Here is a 20657-nt window from a genome sequence, read left to right as displayed (position 1 = left end):
AGGAACCCAGGAGCCAAGTTCTTTGACAATGTAGAAACACCCAGAGATATTTAGATGCCTAAATCCTATATATGTGCCTAATTTTCTTTAAATCCCCTGGATGCAGGAAGCTAAGCAGGTGATACTTCCTTAAATACTTCTGGGACTGAGATTGCCAGTGGGTGGTGGTGAGCAGGGTCCTATGCTTGAGAGATCAGACACAGAAATGTATGCCAGACGATGCTTGAGGAGCAGGATCCCCAGCCCATGCTGTTCCCATCCCTGCGTGTCTGTATCTCATTCAGAGGGCACTTCGGTGGTTTGAATCAGGGATGGCTGATTGCAGGGAGCTATGCTTTTTTTTTGCTTAATGTCAGATGCACTTGGACATCACACGTTCCAATTTTCTGCAGGGACCTCATGCCTATTTGGTTACATGTTAGAGATAGTGGTGCTTAAAAAAAAAAAAAGGGGGAGAACCAAGAGAAGCGAAAAGAAAGAATTCAGAGAAATAGAGGGAAAAAAGGGATGCTGTGACTGTCTTAAAATAAAACAGCAGTAGATGGCAATTTCTAATGGAAAAAAGTAAATCCAGTCTATCTCAGATTATTTCCTGGGAACTTTTCTCTCATTTTTGATACAAGGATTTGCTCATTTATTTTTCTGTAAATCTAATTATTTTACTTTGAGTTCTCTGTTGAATGCAGGTTTAAACTAGAAGAGAGCAGAGGACTATGGAAGTCATCAGCTTAAGAAACTCACAGAAACTCATCCTTGCTGAGATCCCTCATGTTGTTATGAAGATCTGACAGACAGTTATTGTAATTCCTAGTAGGGATAGGCGAATAATGTTTTTCTTTTTTTTTTTTTTTTGTTGGTTTGCTTCTGAAACAAAAGTGAAGGTAAAAAATTAATTTTAGCAATTCAAACATAATTGGGGTGGGGAGAAGAATGAAAAGAGTTTTTATATGTGGGACTAGAAGGGAAGGAGTATAGCAAATCACTTCAAAACTCTAAATTTTGCAGAAATGCATAGCTTTTTTCACAACTGTATTATTTCACTTTCGTTTGTGTTTTTTTTTCATTTCCTTCTAGATCTGCTTTGTAAACATTTCAATATGAAGATTAAGTTAAGAAATAATGTAGTCATGTACTTTGATTCTTTTAAATTTTTCCCATCCCATTTTTTGATAGTGACTATCTAACAGATTCAACCTGAATTAATAAACATTGTCAGTCAATCCCCAAGCACTCTTTTGTGCCTAATTTTAGTATGTGTTAAAAATAACGTCTCGCATCTTTAGTGCCTATGATTGCAGTTTCCTTTATGCTACACACAGTTAAAGACAATTCATACCTCAAATAACATATACTGAAAGGGTACAGAGCAGTGGGAGATAAAAGGAGAAAAAAAATTTGTCTGAAGTCACAGAGTAAATCAGTTGCAGAAGCATATAGGGAAGACTACAGGCTTGACTTTCATTCCCCTGCCCTCTCACTAGACTGTGGATTAATTATAAATCTCGTTCTCACCCATTAGATTTTTCTTGTACTTCTACTCCTGCACTTTCTCATTCACACCTTCAATTCTTTGTTACTCTTCCTTTAATTCAACTTTCCTTACTCTCCATTTTTGCATACTTTCCTCTTTTCTCCTCCTCTGCTTCTCCTGTAGAAGATTACTAATGTGTCTTGGCTGTGCCCGCTGCAATGGATAAAGAAGGAGCAATGTGGGTGAAGGAGAAGAGTAGCAAAGAGGGAGGGAAAAGAGTGATCTGAACTGACTTGAGACTCCAGGTGAAGGTGTGCAGGAAGGCAGAGGACCCAGCTGCAAGCTTGGAAACCCTCACTCCAATGGGAGCAGAGTTCAAACCGAATGCCTAAGGAGAAGAGCATAAGGGTATCTGAAAGGTGGGACCTGTATCCTCAGGGACACAGGGACCAAAAGTACAGCAAAGACTTACAGGACTGGGAGATGTGTGGGCAAAGGGGAACCAGCAGTTTTCTCCTCTTTGCTGTGACAGGACCGCAAATCTGGGTGTCTCGCACTTGATTCATCTGGAGAGTTTGTGCACAGGGACTTCTAGTGCTCAAGTAAAATCAGATGCGGATAAGCATATTCAATCAGACAGGGGTTACGGGTGCTCTCTGCGCACTGGGCATTGCATGCTGGCAGGGATTAGACCGCCATCTGCTTGGTACAATGCACATCACAGGGTTGGTACCTGAATCCGGGACGCTGCTGGAACTCCTGCCGATTTCCTCAAGTCCTGCAGAATAACATTTTTGTCACTGGAGCCTCTGTTGTGTGGACAAATCTGGACAGACCTTATGGATTTAGGGAGGAGAGGTATTTAAAGGTCAGATAGGAGAAGCAGCTGAAGAATCTGTATTTTGGGCTGATACCTATAGCTCTCTGAGGAATACAGCCCAAGCACACAACAGCTGGTGGGGGGAAACTGTGTTGATGCTGTGGGAAGGAAGATGTCTAGCCTGCAATCCAGGCAGGAGGAGGGAGAAAACGTAGACGTAAATTAGGAGGAAGCTTCCTTGAGCTGCTTTGGTCCAAGAATATTATACCAAGAATAAAATGTCCAAGAATAGCTGCCTGTCATTGTAAACAGTCACATTAGACATGATAGATCACTTCAGGCTATGTCTGCATGAGCTTAGTAGATTCTAAATACCCTTCTTTCTTTGGAAACTCCTTCCAAGCACCTCTGATTTCACAGGCATAAGCCAGCTAGTTGTATTCCTGTTCTGCATTTTATTTACCACTCACAGAAAATTATTTATCTAGCTAGCTATTTATTATCTAATTCTATGGCTGCAGTTGAGCAAAGTCTGTTTATTCCTTTTCCACAGCAGTGTCTCTTTCTCCGGCAGCTCTGACTAGCTGCTAGGTGCCCTGGGGAATGTCGAAGCAGAATTAATTACTCATGACCAGTGATGGAGGTGTTTTTTCAGATTTGGATTTGGCCAGCTGATTGTACAGGATCTTTCTGGGAGTCAGGCTGTTGAAGAAACAAATGTGACGCCTGCTCTGGATTGCTTTCAGACAGAGTCACTTTGGGAGGCTGCAGAGGCATGTGGGATCTATTAAGTAGTGGGGAAAATCTAGCAGAAGTCAGCTGTGTGCATGCTGGTGGAGGGGACTGCTCATTCCCTTTGCCAGGACACTGTGCCAATGAAACTGTAAACTACACTTTAGAGTGTCCTGTCCTGTTCCCAGCCTGCAAAGGGGTGAATCTTTCAGCATCCACAAGAAAGGCTTCTGGGCAAAGGCTCATTCTGAATGTCCCCTTTGGAGCAGGAGGAGTTGTGAGGGCACCTGGCACATGCCAAACTGGAATTCACCCCTTCAGCATGCCCATGAGTGATGGCAAGGCTGGCCAACTGCACAGGTTGTGCTGAAGCCGCAGTGTTTGTTTTACAAATAGCTCTGAATTCTTCCAGACCCTCTTCCCTCCCTTTGTAAAGCCTAGTAGAGCATGTGCTATTCTTCCTGGTCAATGATTTCCTCCTGGCAATAGAGAAAGGTCAAGTGTCCACGCCAATTCTTTTTGATCTGTCAGCAGCCTTCAAATCCTCTGGCAATGAAGGGCTAATGATTTGCAGTGTCTGGCATGGATGGGCAATCTCTCCCTGCAGGAGCATTCCTCCTTTCCAGAGACTCCACAGTGTGGCTTGGAGTAATGAAGTATTTCCCTCAAGGACTCTTCCAGGGGGTAATTCAGTGCTCAGTTGTACTGTTGCTGACAGAGGGATGGGGCTGCAATATTATGGATGTGCTGATGACAAGGAATAAGATCAACTTGCAAGTAAATAATCCACAGTTTTCAAAATTTATCATCCTCAAACATCTTTTTCTGCCTTCAACTTGTTCCATTGTTGCCTAACACAGAAACAAATTGAGGCACTTTGCTCCTTTCCCACCCAAGAGGTGATGCCATGCGTACGGAAATGTTGGCTGGGATGGAGCCATTTGTGTGGTGGGGAGGTGGAAACTTCAGCCTTTAATGGAAGTCTCAGACTACAGCAGTACTCGCTATTAGCAAAAAGCTGTAATCTATAGTGACAGGCCAGCTGGAGCAACGGTAGATAACCAGGCGAATCTGCATGCAGAGGTGCACTTAGAGCAGCTGCATGGGGGAATTCAGATTTCATACTGCAGTGACTGGTGGTAGAGGCATGTCCCTTTAAGAGGAAAAGCAGACAGAAAAGCCCCCCTTCTCCTTTAAATAAACTTCCAAAGATTGGGGATGCTTCTCCTTTTTATTCCCATTGCACAAAACGCTATGCTCACCCCTGTGAAGCTCATGTGGTGGTGGGGACTAACCCCTCTCCCTGAAGGGTGCTGACAGCTTTGCAATGGGAAAGAGCAGCCATCACTACCTGTTTAAACTTTCTTTTAGCCTGATGATAGGGAGGAGAAGGGAAACGAGGGTGGTCATGCATAGCCATGCTCTGCCTCCTGCTCCATCCACCATCATGCACAGCCTTGTATTACGGCCCTGCCTTTGTATATATTGTTATCTGCACATACATTAAAATGGACTCTCTGTCCTCTTGCCATTCAGCCCTGCAAACAGGCGCTGGCAGCACTACAGTGCGCAGACCTCAGTACCGAGACCCGCTGCCCTCAATCTCTTATCGAACTGCAGTGAATGCACAGGAGCCGTTGGGGACATTTTCATCCATGAAATGAAGAATCAATAGAGTTGCCTCATTACAGGCTCCGCTCTGCACCGCCGTTCTCTCCTTCCCTTTTGCCACTTGCCTTGCCCTTTTTTTCAACCCACTTTTACCACCACCTACACAGACTTGATGGTGCAAATTCATGGGTAGCAATTCCCCTCTGCTATGCACAGAGGAGCAAAAATATGGCTTAGAAGAAGAAAAAAAAAAATCAGGTAGACCTCCAAGAAGGAGGTGGAATATATCTTTTAAAAGTACATAAGTGGTTTGGAAGCCAAAGGCCCCAGGAGGTCAATGGTATTCAGACTTTTAAATCCCTAATGCTCATGAAAACATTATACACAAATTCCACTCTGGGAAAATCTGTATTTTCTTTTTTTTTTTTTTTTTTAACAAGCAGAGAAGTTGGTTTTCTGATGTGCAGAGGGGACTGGAGCTATGCTATGCAGTCATTGAGCTGACAGAGCTGCTTGGAAAACGGACATGTTATTTCCTTGGGAAATTCTCGCCTTTTGATTTGTGGTTGTTTTTTTTAAGCTCCAGTTTGAATGTGAACCATGCTCCCACAAAGCTCTTATGGCCTAAAAATTCAAAAGCAATAATAATTTGAGACCATCAATATCTTCTGTTTCTGTGGTGCTGAAGCACTAAAATGCTATGGGAAATATTTAGCATTGTATAATGACAACACATATAATACATAAAACACCATCAAGTATTTTATGCAATATATAGTATATTTTAAACATATATCAATACAATACAGAATATGTAAAAATGTCAAAACAAATTAATTGAAACAACATAAAAATAATATGTTTATCTCCTCAAAATGAAACATTTCAGTATAACTGAAATGAAGAGAGAAAATCAAAATGATTTGTTTTGACACTTTAAACATAACAAAGTTTGTCAAAATTGACACGTTCCCATGCAACGTTTCGATTTCAGGAGAACTGCGTTTTCCTGCGAAAAACTGTTCTGTCAAAATTTTTTGACCAGCTCTACTTACAGTCTATCTAAACAGACAAGCATCACAGCCAAGACTCTCAAACGCTCCAGGTGGTCAGAAGATGGATTTAGCACAGAGCAGAACAGTCTCAAAGAAGGAAATAAATAAAACTCACAGCTAGAGCTGGCCTTAAACTTGGGTACCAGACTGCTTTAATGTTTGAGATGTTCAGACCTGAGTGGTTTTGGACTTTAATCCTAGCAAGGACTGAGTTCCTTCAATTTTTAGCAAATCCGTGTTGCAGGATTGGTGCGCTGGTGGAAGAGGCTATGTGTGATGGTGAGATGCCAGTGCATATTCTCAATATACTCTGAGATTTTTCAGTTCTTGGCATTGGTTGGGGTCTAGCTAGTAACAGCCCTCTGTGTTTCACAGATTAATACTGGTAAGTATGAGATGGCTTTATTTTCCACACATCCTTCTGTCCCAGTGGAAATCCCAGGCTTAGGGTTTAGGGAATAGGCTGAAATGCAGTGCTGCAGATAGATTGGCACTGGGATTGAAGGCTGGTGAGAACAGCTTTGGCTAGGAGTTATCCCACCTTCATGATACACAGATTTAAAATCTTCTCATTATATAAATGCAGTTTCAGGTTAATTTGAGCTTCTAATTTAATATGCTGTTCCAAATTAAGAGTTAATATGGTATTTGATTATCTTTTTGCAATGAGATCCAACACAAGGCTCATTGACTTCAATAGACCTTCCAGCAGAACCTGCAACTGCAGAGCCTGCATAGATGCATGCTTAGAGCAGGAGACTTACACTCAAGATTTCTGGTTTCTGTTTCAGAAGCTGCCAATAAGATCGTGTTATTTGGGGCTATCACACTTTCTAGCTCACATTTCTACCTTGAATTTAAGCTCCTGTGCATTAATGTGCATATAATTTACCCTATATGGGGAGGCAGGGCAGTAGAAGGAGCTGAACCTGAGTGTTTTCAGCCTCAGACCAGTGTCCTATGTGCTAAAGGAATCTGTCCTAAATACTTAAATCAGCAATTTGTTTAACACACCTCTCAGTCACCGGGCAGCATCCATCAGGTAGTAGCAGGGATATCAAGGCCACGTCAGTGACCAGTTATCCTCACCCTGGTTGTGGTTACAGCTCTGTTCCTCTGCAGAAGTCTGAGCCATGCTGTCCTTGTGAGGTTTCACCTTGTCTCTGGAGTGGCCTGGAGGGACTGTTGCACAAGGATCTAAGGCAGTGGCTGCAGGAGCTGGTGTGGCTAAATGCACAGGGAGATTTTTATGGCCACAGCAAATTCTTCATCCGCTTGGTGTGATAAGAGATGCAGATCTGCCCGGGGCCAGAATTTGCAGCTGCCATCAACTCGGGGTCCCTTTTCCCTCCCCTCTTCAGCTGCCCCTGGTTCCCTTGGCTTCATCCAGCTTGAATGGTGGCAGAACCTGGTGCCCATAGGAAGCGCAGAGTTAAATGGTGCTTTTCATCCTGGTAGGAAGGGCTGTCATTATCCAAGCAGCAGGAGCTGTACCAGGAGAAGCAATGGCCTATGGATTTTAACCCCTTCTGCTCCTCCAGTAAGGGCTGAGGAACACAAAAGACCCAGGTCAAGAGCTAAGCTTCTTTCTGCGGGACAAGAAAAACAGGATGATGTATCATTTGCAAGGTTCATTAGGTAACCTCAGCTTCCTAGCATACCAAAACAAGCAGTGTTAGCTTGCATTTCCCAAACTCCATGTAGCGTGATCACTCCATGTGGCTGTGGTGGTAAAGTCCCTGCCCAAGAATGAGCTTCAGAACAACAAAAATATTGCAAAGAATGTCAGGTGTGGGATAACAGTTGACCTTTTGGATTGAACATTACATTATTGCTCTTCAGGGCAGTTTTGGCATCGATTGTTTTTCCTTCAAGCTCTCTGCATACAGGTCCAAATTGTTGCAATGGAATATAATAGAAAGGCAAGACTGGCACACAGAATGGACCAGGCATGAAAGCAAAAACCAGGGTTTCTGGACTCTGACACAGGCATCTTTGAACTTAGTTTTCAGATTACTCTCCTTCTCAAATTTCCAGTAAAAATTGTAGGGAACTGTATGATTTTTGTTCAGTTTATTGTGTATGGTTTGCAGGTGTTTCTTGTTCCAAAATGCAAGAAAAGTATTAAATGAATTTGGACATTTCCTTTTATGCATAAATTACAAAATTTATTTTGGCTCAGTCAAAACATACTGTTTAAGAAAACACTTCATTTTGATTTTTAATGTATATTACTCAACATGTAATGAAAAACAAAACACAATCTTGAACCGATTCTTTCCAAACAGAACACTCGACACATTCTGTTCCAAAGAAAAGCTGACTTTATCAAAATGATTTTTTTTTCCCTTAAATCAACAAATTTCTACAAAGTGTTTTGCCTCTGATGAATTGGCATTTTTCTGACATAAAATGAGCAATTCAAAAAAATTCAAAACAGCTCTGTGGCAAGTCTTAGCTAATTCTGGAATAGTAGCATGAAGGTGCGTAGGAAGGGTACTGCAAGGAGATGTAGCATTGAGCTGAGACTTAAGAAATTTGGGTTGAATTCCTGAAGCAGTTATAAAATGATCTGGGACAAGCCATTACTCTACCCCTTGTCTCAATTCCCATTCTGCAGAATGGGAAAAACAGCATTTCCTGGTCTCCTAAAGCTACTGCAAGGATAAAAACCTATTAACACTTACAAGATTACTGGACTTTGATATGAGGTGTATAAACACTGAGGAAGACAGAAGACAGAACTGCATTTTTGTGTAACTTAGAATGAAATTATGGGGAAGTGGACTAGCTTGGACAATAATTTAATAATAGTAGGAATAATGTCAAGTTCAGAGCAGTATTTAATAGAAATCACTGCTCACCATCCACCATATTTTTTTTTAATAAGCAGCTCAGAAAAGTGCAATTTATCATTATTATTATCATCTATATTCATTCTATCTCTGCCACTTCACAAATGAGAGGAGTTCCTCACAAACATCCACAAAGCTAGCTCATTATCCAGCCTCCCTATTTATAACTCTCATTTGTGACAATAGCTATCAAAATCTTGCCAACAGTAGGGCTGCTGGTGTGCTGACACCACTGCTCCACAGCCCGCTGAGCGGTATTATCTCACTGTTCCCTTGCATTCCCCCATCTGTCCCTGGCCATCTGGTGTCCTTGGTCTTCTAATTAGATTGTAAGCTTTTTGGGGCACGGACCGTCTTTCTGGTTTCTCTTTGTACAGCACCTAGCACAATACCGTTCCACTCTCAGATTTGGCAGGACTGTCTTCAAAATGTGAGTCTTCACCACATATCTGTGTGCACATGCAGAAGATCCTTTTAATTCAGTTCTCAGTCTACTGAGCACTGTTAGATGGAGCCCCTTTCTAAGTAGAGCCCTGAACCAAGTGTCTGTGGATCCTGGATTTCAGAGCGGTGGCTTTGGCATCTTGGCTAGTAGATTTATGATGAGGACTAATGGAGTTTAATTCCCTCTGTCCAGCACCACCTGATGTTGTGACTTGATGGAGGTTGCACGCCTGCCACAGTTCTTCAGTATCAAGCGGCTTCTCATCCTCATCATAATAACACCAGTAGTTTATAATTAGCTGAAGTGCAGGGACAAACAAGCTGAAAACAGGTACCTCGTTGTTACCAGTGTGATTCTCACCTCACTATAGGCAGGGAGTAATTAGAGTTTCTGCACAAAACCTGCTCCCTTTAGGCTGCTGGTTGAACTGCATTAATAAGGAAGGATTTGTAGGGTGGTTTTGGTTCACTGAATATTCTGACAAGTTGTAAGCAAAAAGTGTTGACAAACTGAAAAGAAAAAACCTTTTCTCCTCTAAGTCATTTGGGGTCAAAAGAAATATTTTTATCACTGTTCTCTCTTAAGAGGCTGGAAAGACAAATCAAAAGGAGAAAAAGCAAAAGCTCTAGTAGTTTAAAATGGAGATTTGGAAATGTTTCCCCTTGGTGCTCTCGCGACCGAAACGCTGACATCTCCCAATCATTATTTTTTTCAGCATGAACAATTTGGCAAAAGTGAAGTGAATTCATGGACTGTGTGGGTATTTTTGGAGAGGTATTTCTCATCGTCCCTCCTTGGTTTTCCTTACCCAAAAATATTTCAGCTGATGAATATCCCTCAGGTCTAATCACTCATGCATATTTTAAACTGAAATGGTTAAAGAATAAGTGCAAATTTAGACACTGATCAGTGCAGAATTACCAAGGTTTGGGGAGGGATTCACCCATCACTGCCTGAAATGGAGAAAACCCACTTCCATAAAGAAATAGCTTTGCAATCATTTGGGATTTTAGGATGTTGCATGCCAGAGTCATCCAGAAAGTCAGAGCCACTGCTAAATTGCAGCTTCATCCCTGACTCTAGTCAGATATCAGCCTCTGTAGTTTGAACTATAAGGAGATCTAGGGCAGAAATGGCCAAATTCTGTTTTCCCAGGACTCAGGTTTATCCACAGAAGTTCATATGACTTAACAACCTTGACAGGCTGGATTCCCCTTCCCTTTCCATCCATGTTCCCTGTTTTCCCCTGGCCTTGACACACAAAAGATGACCTCAGCTTGGTTGGGTTGCTGGCCAGCATTTCCAAAGGAGAGCTAAAGCTGCTTCATGGGCGGTAACTGCCTTCCAGCACTTTCATGAGCCATCTCTGAATTAGGTGCAGGACACCCAGTGACTTAACACGAGTTAAATCCTGAAAGTGTAGGGCAGTAGTTACCTCTCTAGCAGAAATGTGAGTGTACAGTTAACTTAAAGCAGGGATAGTTGAATAAAATCTAGGAGAGTGTCTCCCATACTTAAAATTAAGGATACACTTAAGCTGTTTGCTGAAATGAGGTCAGACGTTCGTCACTTTACAGGGTCAAGCTCTAAACTAACATAAGCTGTTTCATCTCTCCCTTGACAGTTTAGTCTTTTACTAATTTATCAGCATCCTAGAGCAGCGTGTGAAGTTGCTGCAGAACAGAAGTGTTTCAGATACAAATAGCAATTGTTAGCCTCTTCCCTCTGGTAAATGGCAGCAGGCAGAAACCTCTCTCAACCTGCCAAGAAGCAATGTGGGACACAAGAAAGAATTATTGGTGCATGAAGCTTAAAGAGATAGGGGACTTATTTCTTTATTGCAAATAATGTGTTCAGTAATTTCTCTTTCCTGAGTCTGCATTTCTGACGGAAATAGTTTACAACAACGAACATAAGAAAACAGAAGGGGTGTGTGCAAGATCAATTTGAATCTAATAGAAAGGATAAATGAAAGGTACAGGGGTTAGAAGAAAGGTAGAAAATCCCAGGAGGCAGAGGAGTAGTGGAGTGTTTACAGCAAGCGATGGAGCATCAGAGCTCCTGCATTCTCCCTTCCCATTTATAGCAATGATCTGGGGCTACACAGCCTCCCTCATATGAAACAGACCTTGCAATATCATTTTGTGCAAAATCTGTCATTCTGAGCTACCCCACTGTATAGAAATTACCTTTTAAGTGGCTAAGCAGACACCCAGCTTTATCCCTTTCTTCTTATTTCAAGAAACAATAGGAGTAACAGCACTTGCCTGCCTTACTAGAGTGCTGAGAGCTTTAATTAATGTCTCTAATTCAATTTGAACTCCTTGGATAAAAGGCACTGCCTTGTGACAGCAAAGGTATTGCCTAAAATAGAATATAATTAACACACAGATATCAATCACGATGAAATTAAGTGTACATTCAAATACAACTTGCACTTTACAGAAAGTACTTGCCTATTTTTCCTCCAAGAATCCTGAAGAGTCATAAGACAAGGAACATTTAATGTTCCAGGCTGAATTCAGCTTAGAATAAGGCCATCTTAAACTGCCTAACAAACTAAAAGGCGTTGTAACAGAAATCTCCATTTGCATTGGTGGATGTGCCTTCATGATGGACAATGCTGGAAACTGACAGTAACGTGACTCAGAATCGGTATATCTAACATTTTCTTCTCCCAGTACTTATTTACTGTGAACTCTAGCCTATGCCCTAGCTCACCCACCTATCACGTTTATTAACACATGTGACAATTGCATGATCATATTTGTTGACATGAATCAGAAGGACCCAGATCACTGCATTGCTCTGTAGTGTTCCTGAGTGGAAATGGGCTTTGTAGCTTGGATTTTTTTTTTTTGCTGCTGCATTAAAAAGCTTGCTGACACCTTGAGATGGTTGTCATTCATTGCTTATAGGACAGGAACACCTAGTGAGCCATGTGGGCAGCAGGACTGCATTTTCCTAGGTGCTATACCCAGATAATGGCCTCTCCAACAAGTTCATGGTCCAAGCAGTCAAACAAATACTATTGTGTCTCCATGCTGATAATTGGAAAGTGAGGCAAAAAAAGCATGTAAGGGCACTGCCCAGGATCATAGAGGGTGTCTGGGGCAGAATTGAGCAGAATGCTGGATTCCTGGATCAAAACCCAGTGTCTGACTCCCCCAAGCCTCCCCTTTAGTGCAGAGATTGCTTTTGTGCCAGATTTAGCTTTTAGTTAGTCTTGGGTCTCCTACCCAAGGGCTATATACTTGGAGACATCGCCTGCCTGCCCCTTCTTCCCCTGTCCCTTTCACAAAATCCCCAGAATATATCTTACATCAGTGGAGCCCCATAAAGACGCCTAACAAATTAATTTCAGATTCAAACTTGTTAGGAGTTAGATAGAATGCACTTCACAATATTACCTTAGACACAAAATAATCCCACTTTAGTAAGCTTTATAGCTTCCATGGGGACCAGCCCTGTGGTGTGTGTTAATGTTTAATGCGAAACACAATCTCTACAGCAGCTACAGGGGGGAAAAAGATACTACTAAAAAATTAAAGTTGATGGTGTGATAGTTGTCTAGACCCAAATGCACTCTACCATCCTCCATTGCCTCAGGCACCATTCCCTGCTCTCAGCACTGAAACCCACAGCCAGCTACCAGACTGGAGATGTGTCCATTTCTTCTAGTGATCTGAAGGCATGTTCTCCCCATTTCTTAACTCTTGGTTAAGACCTATCACAACTCTCATCAACATGACTCTAACTTTGACCTAAAAGGAAAAGAAGGGAGGGTGAATAGGTGCGTGGGGGGAATTAGTGAATATCTCCTCTCTTTTATAAGCGGATATTTCCCCAATGTATGATGCTCGCATGTGGGAGGACACACCGGGATTTCTCTGAAACCCATTTCTTTTAGCTCTTCTCATATCTAAGTTCACACTTGCACTGTGCTGGGAACTGGAAGTGAGCTATCACTCCACTTTGGTATGTAAAAGTTCCCTTCCTCTCTTTGCAATAGAAATTCAATACAAAGTGAAATGTTTAAAGGAAAACTGATCCAGGCTGGCTGATGAAGGAAGTAGTTATGGATGAGTTTAATGAACAGACAACGAAGCAACTTTGGACAATGTGTACAGAACACCTGATTGTTATCAGGAGCAAATCTGCATACCCGTCTAATGGCAAATATGCTGAGTTTGCAGCTGCTTACTGTGATGGGACGCTGTAGATCTGCAAAGAGCAGCAAGGCAGAGAAGCAGCCTGGATGGAGAAGCAGGAGAAAAGAACTCCTGAACTGGAACTTGGAAATGCCAAGGGTGGGATGTAGCTGGGAGTATTTCCCAGTAATCACCTTGGGTTCATGACCACTGCAAGTGGAAGCAGAGCTGTACTGTAGCTCACTTGGAATATACTGTATTCCCCTCAATGTGGGGCTAGAAACTCCCCAAACCTCAGTTTTGCAAGGTAAAGCAGAAACACTCCTTTCTGAGAAGCAAGCGACTACAGCACCGAGAACTGCCACATTTATGGGTGAAGTAGGAGTCAGTGCTGAAGGCTAATATGAAACACATGCCTCCAGAACAAGAACAACCTCCTCAGTCTGGAGCTACAGGTACCATTAGGTTTAATAACGGTAATATTCTATCTGCAATTGGAAAGAAGTTTATATGTGCCCAACAGAAAAAGTGAACATTTGTTGACTTTCTCATACTTAATTTTTTTCATTTCTTCATGTAATGCAACAGCTGACTGTCATTTTTAACGAGACTTACACAACTCCATTTTGTCAAGTGCTGCTGAGCTCACTGCAGCTCCACAAACACATGCTGGGCACACGTGCAGGCTCCCACACACTCTGGCGCGCACACACACTCGGCACTTGTGCTCCCCGTCGCGCTCCCAGGTTCAATCCACCTGCGCAGGAGACATGCACGCTCACTGCCATGGGCTACAGCTTTGCCATGCTCCTGGTGAAAGCTGCTGGAGCTGAGGATATGGCCACATCAGCTGCAAATGCTGATGCCCTCTGATCTATACTATGCTGCTCACTCCAGCCAAGATCTCACATTCACATGCAGTGCTGCAACTGTGCATGGCACCCCTAGCACACCTCGGTTTGGCCTCTCCTATACTCTTAGCAAAACCTTTTCTCTCTGGGAATTACAGACTTTCAGAGTGCTTATGGTGGACTCAGACTCAAAACCAGAAGGGTTTCTGGAGATGTACAAATAAGCCTGACACTAAATCTCACTGTAGCAGAGCTCTGCATAGCCTAATTTCTCCTGCTTTAAAGAGTAGCTACAGTCTCTTTGCACTATATTCTGCAGACGTAGGTGGGTAGTGCCTGTCCTGAGGACAACTTTTGGCCAGGTTTGTGCTCCCAGAGGGGGGGATGCAGCCTCGAGATTGCTCTGCCTACCCGGGCATGCCCTCTGTGTTGGCACATCCTCCACAAAACTCAGCAAGGCAGCCAGATGGACAGGAGGTGGGCAGGAGGAACACATCCTGCGTATGGAGAGGACTTTTTTAGAGCAGCATCAGCAACTCCCAGCGATGAGGAGCACAATCCAACACACTGGGCTGCTGTTGTAGCTGTGTTGTGGTTAGGAAGGAGAATGGGAGGGGGTCCACACCAGGTGTAGGTTGACAGCTAAGCAAGCCACTCACCTTCCACCAATGGAGCACACGGCTTCATTTGGAGAGGGGCATCATGCCAACAGCATGACTGCGGAGGTGGATGATCTAACGGCTGAAATGCTGGAAATAGGAGTCAGGAGGCGAGGGCTCTCTTCCAGCTGTATCTGTGGCATGCTGTGTAACCTTTGGCAAGGCATTTCACCCCTCTGTTTCCCTTCCCACTCATCATATGTCTTGTCTGTTTAGCTGTTAAACACATCAGGGAGAGGAGCTGGCTCGTAGCAGGGCTGTCCGCAGCCATCGTTTGATTGGGGGTGCAGTGGGACAGCCACTCTCCTATCATGTGAGTGACTGTGTGCCCTGCACCAGGTGGTGTGAAGCATCCCCTTAAGGTCTCTAGTAAATCTCCAACACTGAATATGCATGTTCAGTATGTCGCCCCGCAGAGCCTTGATCTTAGGAAGAGCCTCGAGGTCCTATCATAATCGAAATAGTAACAGACCCTTTCCCCCTCCACCAGACACACACCTCCCAAACACCCAGGCAGGAAAACAGGTTGAGGTGATTTTGATCTTTCAAAGTTTGGCAGGATTTCATAGTCATGTGTGTCTCTGTGTGTGTGTGTGTGTCTGTTTCTGTGTTTCTGCACGTGCTCGTCACTGAAGCCTGGGTAATTATTTTGTTTTATTTCTTTTTTGGCAACACTTTAAAGTAAAATCTGGGTCTTTATAGATTGCTCAGGTTGCATGGAGTATGGATTACAGATCATCAGAGAGACATGAAAGCAGAAGACACGTTTCTCTGGCACAGCATTAAAGGGACACTAACAGGGTAATTGTAGCCTAGAGTGCAGCCACCTTCTGCGCCCAGCCTTCACTCGCCTTTGCAGCACAGCAGAGAACTTCACGAGGGAAATGATGGAAAAGCTGGGGTGAGGATGTCTCAGGTCAGGACCTGGTTATTTCAAAGGTGATATATGCTCAGGAGGTTAAAGACACCACTTAGGTACATGAATAAAACACTGCCAAATACTCTAAGCTGTAACACAGGAAGATTGAAGTCTTTTAAAACTTGATTTTTCATGTCTGTTTTCACCCCGAGAGATGGTTGTCAAAGGATCAAAACAATTCCCATTTTTAAACTCTCTCTTTCTCTCCCTCCTCCCTCTCCTCCCCTCTGTTTCTCTCTCTCTTTCCTTCCTCCTCTTCCCTCTCTTTTTCAACAGGACTCCACAGAATGGAGCAAGAATGAGAGGAAAAAGGCAGACAGAAAAGCATGAACTGGAGGCTTGTTGAGTTCCTCTACCTCCTGTTTATATGGGACCATATACTAGTACAGCCCTCCCACCAGGACGCAGCTGCTACCAACCAACATGTCTCCAAGGAATTTGATTGGCTTATTTCAGACAGGGGGCCTTTCCACCACTCGCGGAGCTACTTATCCTTTGTGGAAAGACATCGTCAAGGATTTACAACCAGATATAAAATATACAGGTACGTTGGTTTTCTACAGCACCTGTAGCTTGGATAAGTTGTTAGGTGGTGGGAACTCAGACAGTTCCCATGGGCTCAAGGCTCGCAGTGAATGGGCAGATGCATTATTGTTCCTTTTCCACCTGGAAATTCTTCTTTGGTTCTTCATGGTCCTCAGCTGGCAATGCAAATTGCTTCAAAGACTCAGATGTAATGATAGTGAGATGAAGGCACTGCGGTATCATGGTAATGTGCACAACATAGATCAAGATAAAAAGGGACCAAGAGTCTGGGTGTACTTCATTTGCAGCAACAGATAAGTTCATAGGCAGGTTCACAGGAATGTTTTTGAAATCAATGTACCTACGGGCAGACCAAGCCTCTGTACCAAACTCATACATGTGAACTGCCAATAGCTTAAGGTTTACATGGGCGAGAACAGACATAAAGATGTCAAGACGCACATCAGTACTGCAGTTCTCATACTGCTGTGCATGAGCCTTAGCTGTGTACTGCCTATCACAGACCTTTGCAGATTATCTCCATGTGTGAGCTGGACTTGCTCCCAGAACTGTGGTCTTGGTTTAAAAGTCTTCCAATTAAAAAATACAGAGAATAGGCAGAATTTGGATTTTCCTTTGCCTTCTAGATTTTGAAGCCTTTGTTTTTGCCTGTTTCGAGCTCTTCTTGCCAGCTGCGATATCCAGAAACACACTCTTCTTCTTTCATTTTAACATGAAAAGCTGGGGTGCTCATATGAGCCTCCTATTAAAGCAGCGAATAGTTTGGAGTGAAGGGGAATAAGCCAGCAAGTGTCATGAGATTTGCTCTAAAACCCAAAGAGACTGCAAAACTCTCATAGACATGTGTGCATTTACATAATTATATAGTCCTGTTGTGTTTCAGAAAGACACTTGCAAACATAACCATGTAAACTAGTAGGTAGGAAAATACTAGTGAATAGCCTACTGGCAACATGCACGCAGATAACACATACACGGCAACTGGGGGAGGGGGAAGCAGGGAAACCACATGTGTGCAGCCAGTGTTCTCCCATGGGCAGAGAGCCAAAAGCACTTGCAGAGTAACAACGATGTGCAAGACCGTCTATGTGTGGGGAAGAAAAATGAGTTGTGCCTGTCCTATGGCCTCCAGGGAGTGCAGCATCCCCTCCCCTCACACCAGCCCGCAGAGCAAGGGCAGGTTAGCATGGGTTGAATTTATTGTCCTGGCTTGTCCTCTTCATTCAGAACAGCTCAGGGGGGAAGACAACCCCAGAAACTACAAATTATGCTGCCAAGCTTCCACTAAGGACATCTCAGCTTCTTTACTTGCACAGAGGAGCAGAGAAAACATGCCTTTTTCAAGAAGACTTTCTTCCTGTTTGTGGATATCCCCAGCTCTCTGCCTGCCCTGCCTGACAACATACACTCTGATCGAGACTGCGAATCTTTGCCCCATGCAATGCCCCTGGCAGTGGCTCTGCCCTTTGCTAAAGAGCTATTCAGCCCTGAATGCTACCGCAGCAGTCTACAGGGGCTGTAGTGGGAGAGAAACGCATGCAATGTATGTGTTCAGGCACATCTAAGAACTGTCACTGTAGGTCAGGGCACAGATCCATCAAGCCTGGGATCCTGTCTCTAAGAATCATGGAGAGACAGGTCTGGAAGGACCTTGAGAGGTCATTTAATCCATGCCTCTTCCCCAGGGCAGACTCAGACATACCCGTGTCACATCTGACAGAGGTTTGTGGGCAACCTCTCCTGAAAGGTTTCCTGTGATGGGGAATTCACACCCAGAGCAGGCAGCCTGCGCCGTGGCTTTGCTGTTCCAACCTTTATAAAGGAGCTAAAATCTTGCTTGCATGTGAAGCCTCCAATTTCTAGTTTTATCTGCTAAGGGGTGAGGAACAAATTCCCCTTTGGTTTGTAGGAAACTGCTAAGAATTTGAAGGCTTATCTTGGTTCAGGATTAACTCTGTACATGAGAAGTGGAAAGGGATCTGTTTTTCTCCATGGATCTTTGATGGATATTGCCAAAGCGCTTATGAAAGACACTTCTAGCATGGGGAGAACAATGTCCTCCTTCCAACATGGGAGGAAATGGGCAGCAGCATTCTGCGTGCACAGGAGGCTCGTGGGTGTGGGGGGGTGTCTGAGAAGGGTCTTGCAGCTGGTCACAATGCTGGAGAAGTCATTCACAAAAGAAACTGGAGGTGAGACAGAGTCCGGTGGAAATAGTTAGGTAGAGAGTTCAGAGAGACGTGGGAAGACTGCAAGGGCACCTAGGGATGCATCTTGTGGCCAAATACCATGCACTACGCTGAAGGAGGGAGCTGAGGGCTTGGGGAAATCCAGCCATGTGTGTCATGCTTTGAGCTGCTGGGGGTTGAGTGCTTTGGAAACGCACTCTCTGGGACTAACTTTTGGTTCAACTGCAGTCAGCTGAGGAGGAGGGGAAAACCTCATGTGCTTCAGCAGAGCAGATGGAGCCATTAGGTAGTAGACTGGCTAGACGTTAGAGGGTTGTTTGTTTTTAATATCTGACCCTGTTGGCAGAACTGGCCACTTAAAAATTGGGCCCATGCATTTTTTAAGGAGTGTCAAAATCAGTCTAGCTACAGTGAATCAGTGGAACCACAGCCAATTCTAGCAGTTAAGAGCTGGACTCTGAGCTAACACACCCTCCAGACCATATCATTTTACTGAAACCCACAGGGGTAAAATCTCATTTTGTGGGCTCCTTAAATTGACTTCGAGAATCTGTAAAGCTGTTGGGATTTTGTCAACTGTTTAATTCCAACATAGAAGCCTCTTTCCTCCCAAATGATGTCTCTCAATTGCTCTTTGCACTAGACTAGCCCAAGGGAGGCACATATTCTACATTAAGGATATTGCTCCTTTCCTTAGAAAAGCAGCTGATTTGGAGCATGGGAATTTTCTGTGTAGTCTTCTCTTTCAATGTTCCTTTTCTCCCATACTTTTTTTAGTTGGCTGGTTTGTTCCTTGTCCCTCAGTCACACAGTTCCTTGGGGCACTTGTGATTTTGTTGAATGAGGTTTAACCTGACCACTGCTCTTCTCCTAAGGCCAATAGCAGCAGACCTCAAACCAGCCACAGCAACCAAGGATTTGGAGTGGATGTGAAATCAGGCGAGAGGACCTCACCCGTCCCTAATTGAAACACTGTCACCTGTTTAGTGGTGATTTCCCCAGTGTCTTGCTGTGTGGGAGCATGGACACAGCGCATTAGGACTGTGTCATTTACACTGAAAACCCAAAGAGATAAAGCCACTCTACAGCTATATAGCAGCATAAGGTGAAATGCAGCATTTTCTCATTTTTATAGGTGATGTTAAATAGGAAGCAGCACCAAACTAAAACATGCAACACTCCTCCTTCCATCACAGCTGAAGTCCAGAAGTCTGTCAGCAGCAATCAAAGAGCCTGTTTTAGTGAGCAAGGCTATTTTATACACTGCATAAACAGAGTCGCTGTAGAACAGCATAGCTGCTGATATCTCTTCATAGGATGCCTGAATCCCAATCTACCATCCTAGCACAGAAAGGCAGTTTGCTGTTACAGTCTCCAAAGGCTCATTCCCTCCTTCTGGGTATTGCATTTTAGCAGATTTTAGGCCTCTTTCTCACAAAACTTGAACCACCGATTTTCCTGGTAACCTCAGTCAAGGTTTGCACCTTGCATGAGATAGTAGTAGGAAAGCAAGCAAAGGGGGAGATGTTTTATATTAAATCATGGACAGTAGGGGTAGATACAATTGCATTAAGGAAGCACATTAATCAGCATCAATTCATACTAATAAGGCCGGTTTAGGGGGGCCTCTGGCAGGAAAATGCTGCTTTGATCATTATCTGTGCACTCTGATGCTAATGCAGATAGGATGGCAGACGCTGAGAGTGTTTTGTGGGATGTCTGAATATTCATTATCACTATCCTTGTTGTTCCTAGTCATGAGAGCCTTGGGTACTAGGTACTGCACGAAGGCTGGAAAACAGATGAAGCTCAGCTTGGCTTTGGGACTAGGGCACTGCTCAGAACAGAAAACATTCCTGTCACCACAAGAGAGTAGTTAACAGCTTCAGTCCACTTCTTTGAAGTATATTGTTGTGTTGTCCTTTTTTCTTCTCCCAGAAACTGATTATTTAGCTATAAGGCAAAGGAAAAGAAACAGTAGACTGAGCACTTCAATACACTATGCAAATAGCCAGGCAGAAGCACTGAAACAGAGGCATTTCACTAATGATGCTGCTCAGTTTAAGCAAGGTCTAGAAAAATGAATCTTTTCTAGAAAAAATGAGGCTTTGTTGTTCAATGCTAGAAGTGAGACACAGGAGGCAAAGAGGGAAGTGGTAAGATGGTCTCATCCAGTCGGATAGACAGGCTGCCACTGCCAGTTTTCCTACAGCAAAGCAGGGACAGGACACACCACCTTGGAAAGAGGGACTCACAGTTAGACTGGCAGAGAGGTAATGCAGGCAGTATCTATATTTTTGCCCCAGGCTCATGGTGTGACCGTGGGTAAGCTCACTTCTCTGTGCCTTGTTTC

The 20657-nt window shown here is 43.7% G+C and overlaps 1 protein-coding gene across 1 annotated transcript in view; it reads left to right on the top strand.

The window, feature by feature from the left end:
* The window catches only part of BRINP1 (BMP/retinoic acid inducible neural specific 1), an 87474-nt gene that overhangs the window by 12188 nt on the left and 54629 nt on the right, over nt 1-20657 (top strand). The window contains exon 2 of the mRNA XM_087753171.1: nt 15846-16113. Coding sequence (XP_087609297.1) covers nt 15896-16113 — 218 coding nt within the window. The 5' untranslated portion in view covers nt 15846-15895. The remainder of the gene's footprint in view (nt 1-15845; nt 16114-20657) is intronic.

The sequence above is a fragment of the Nipponia nippon genome, unplaced genomic scaffold (genome assembly GCF_047370975.1).
Source record: "Nipponia nippon isolate SJK-2023a ecotype South Korea unplaced genomic scaffold, ASM4737097v1 scaffold_16, whole genome shotgun sequence".
Taxonomy (NCBI): domain Eukaryota; kingdom Metazoa; phylum Chordata; class Aves; order Pelecaniformes; family Threskiornithidae; genus Nipponia; species Nipponia nippon.
This window is presented reverse-complemented; position numbering and strand designations above follow the sequence as displayed.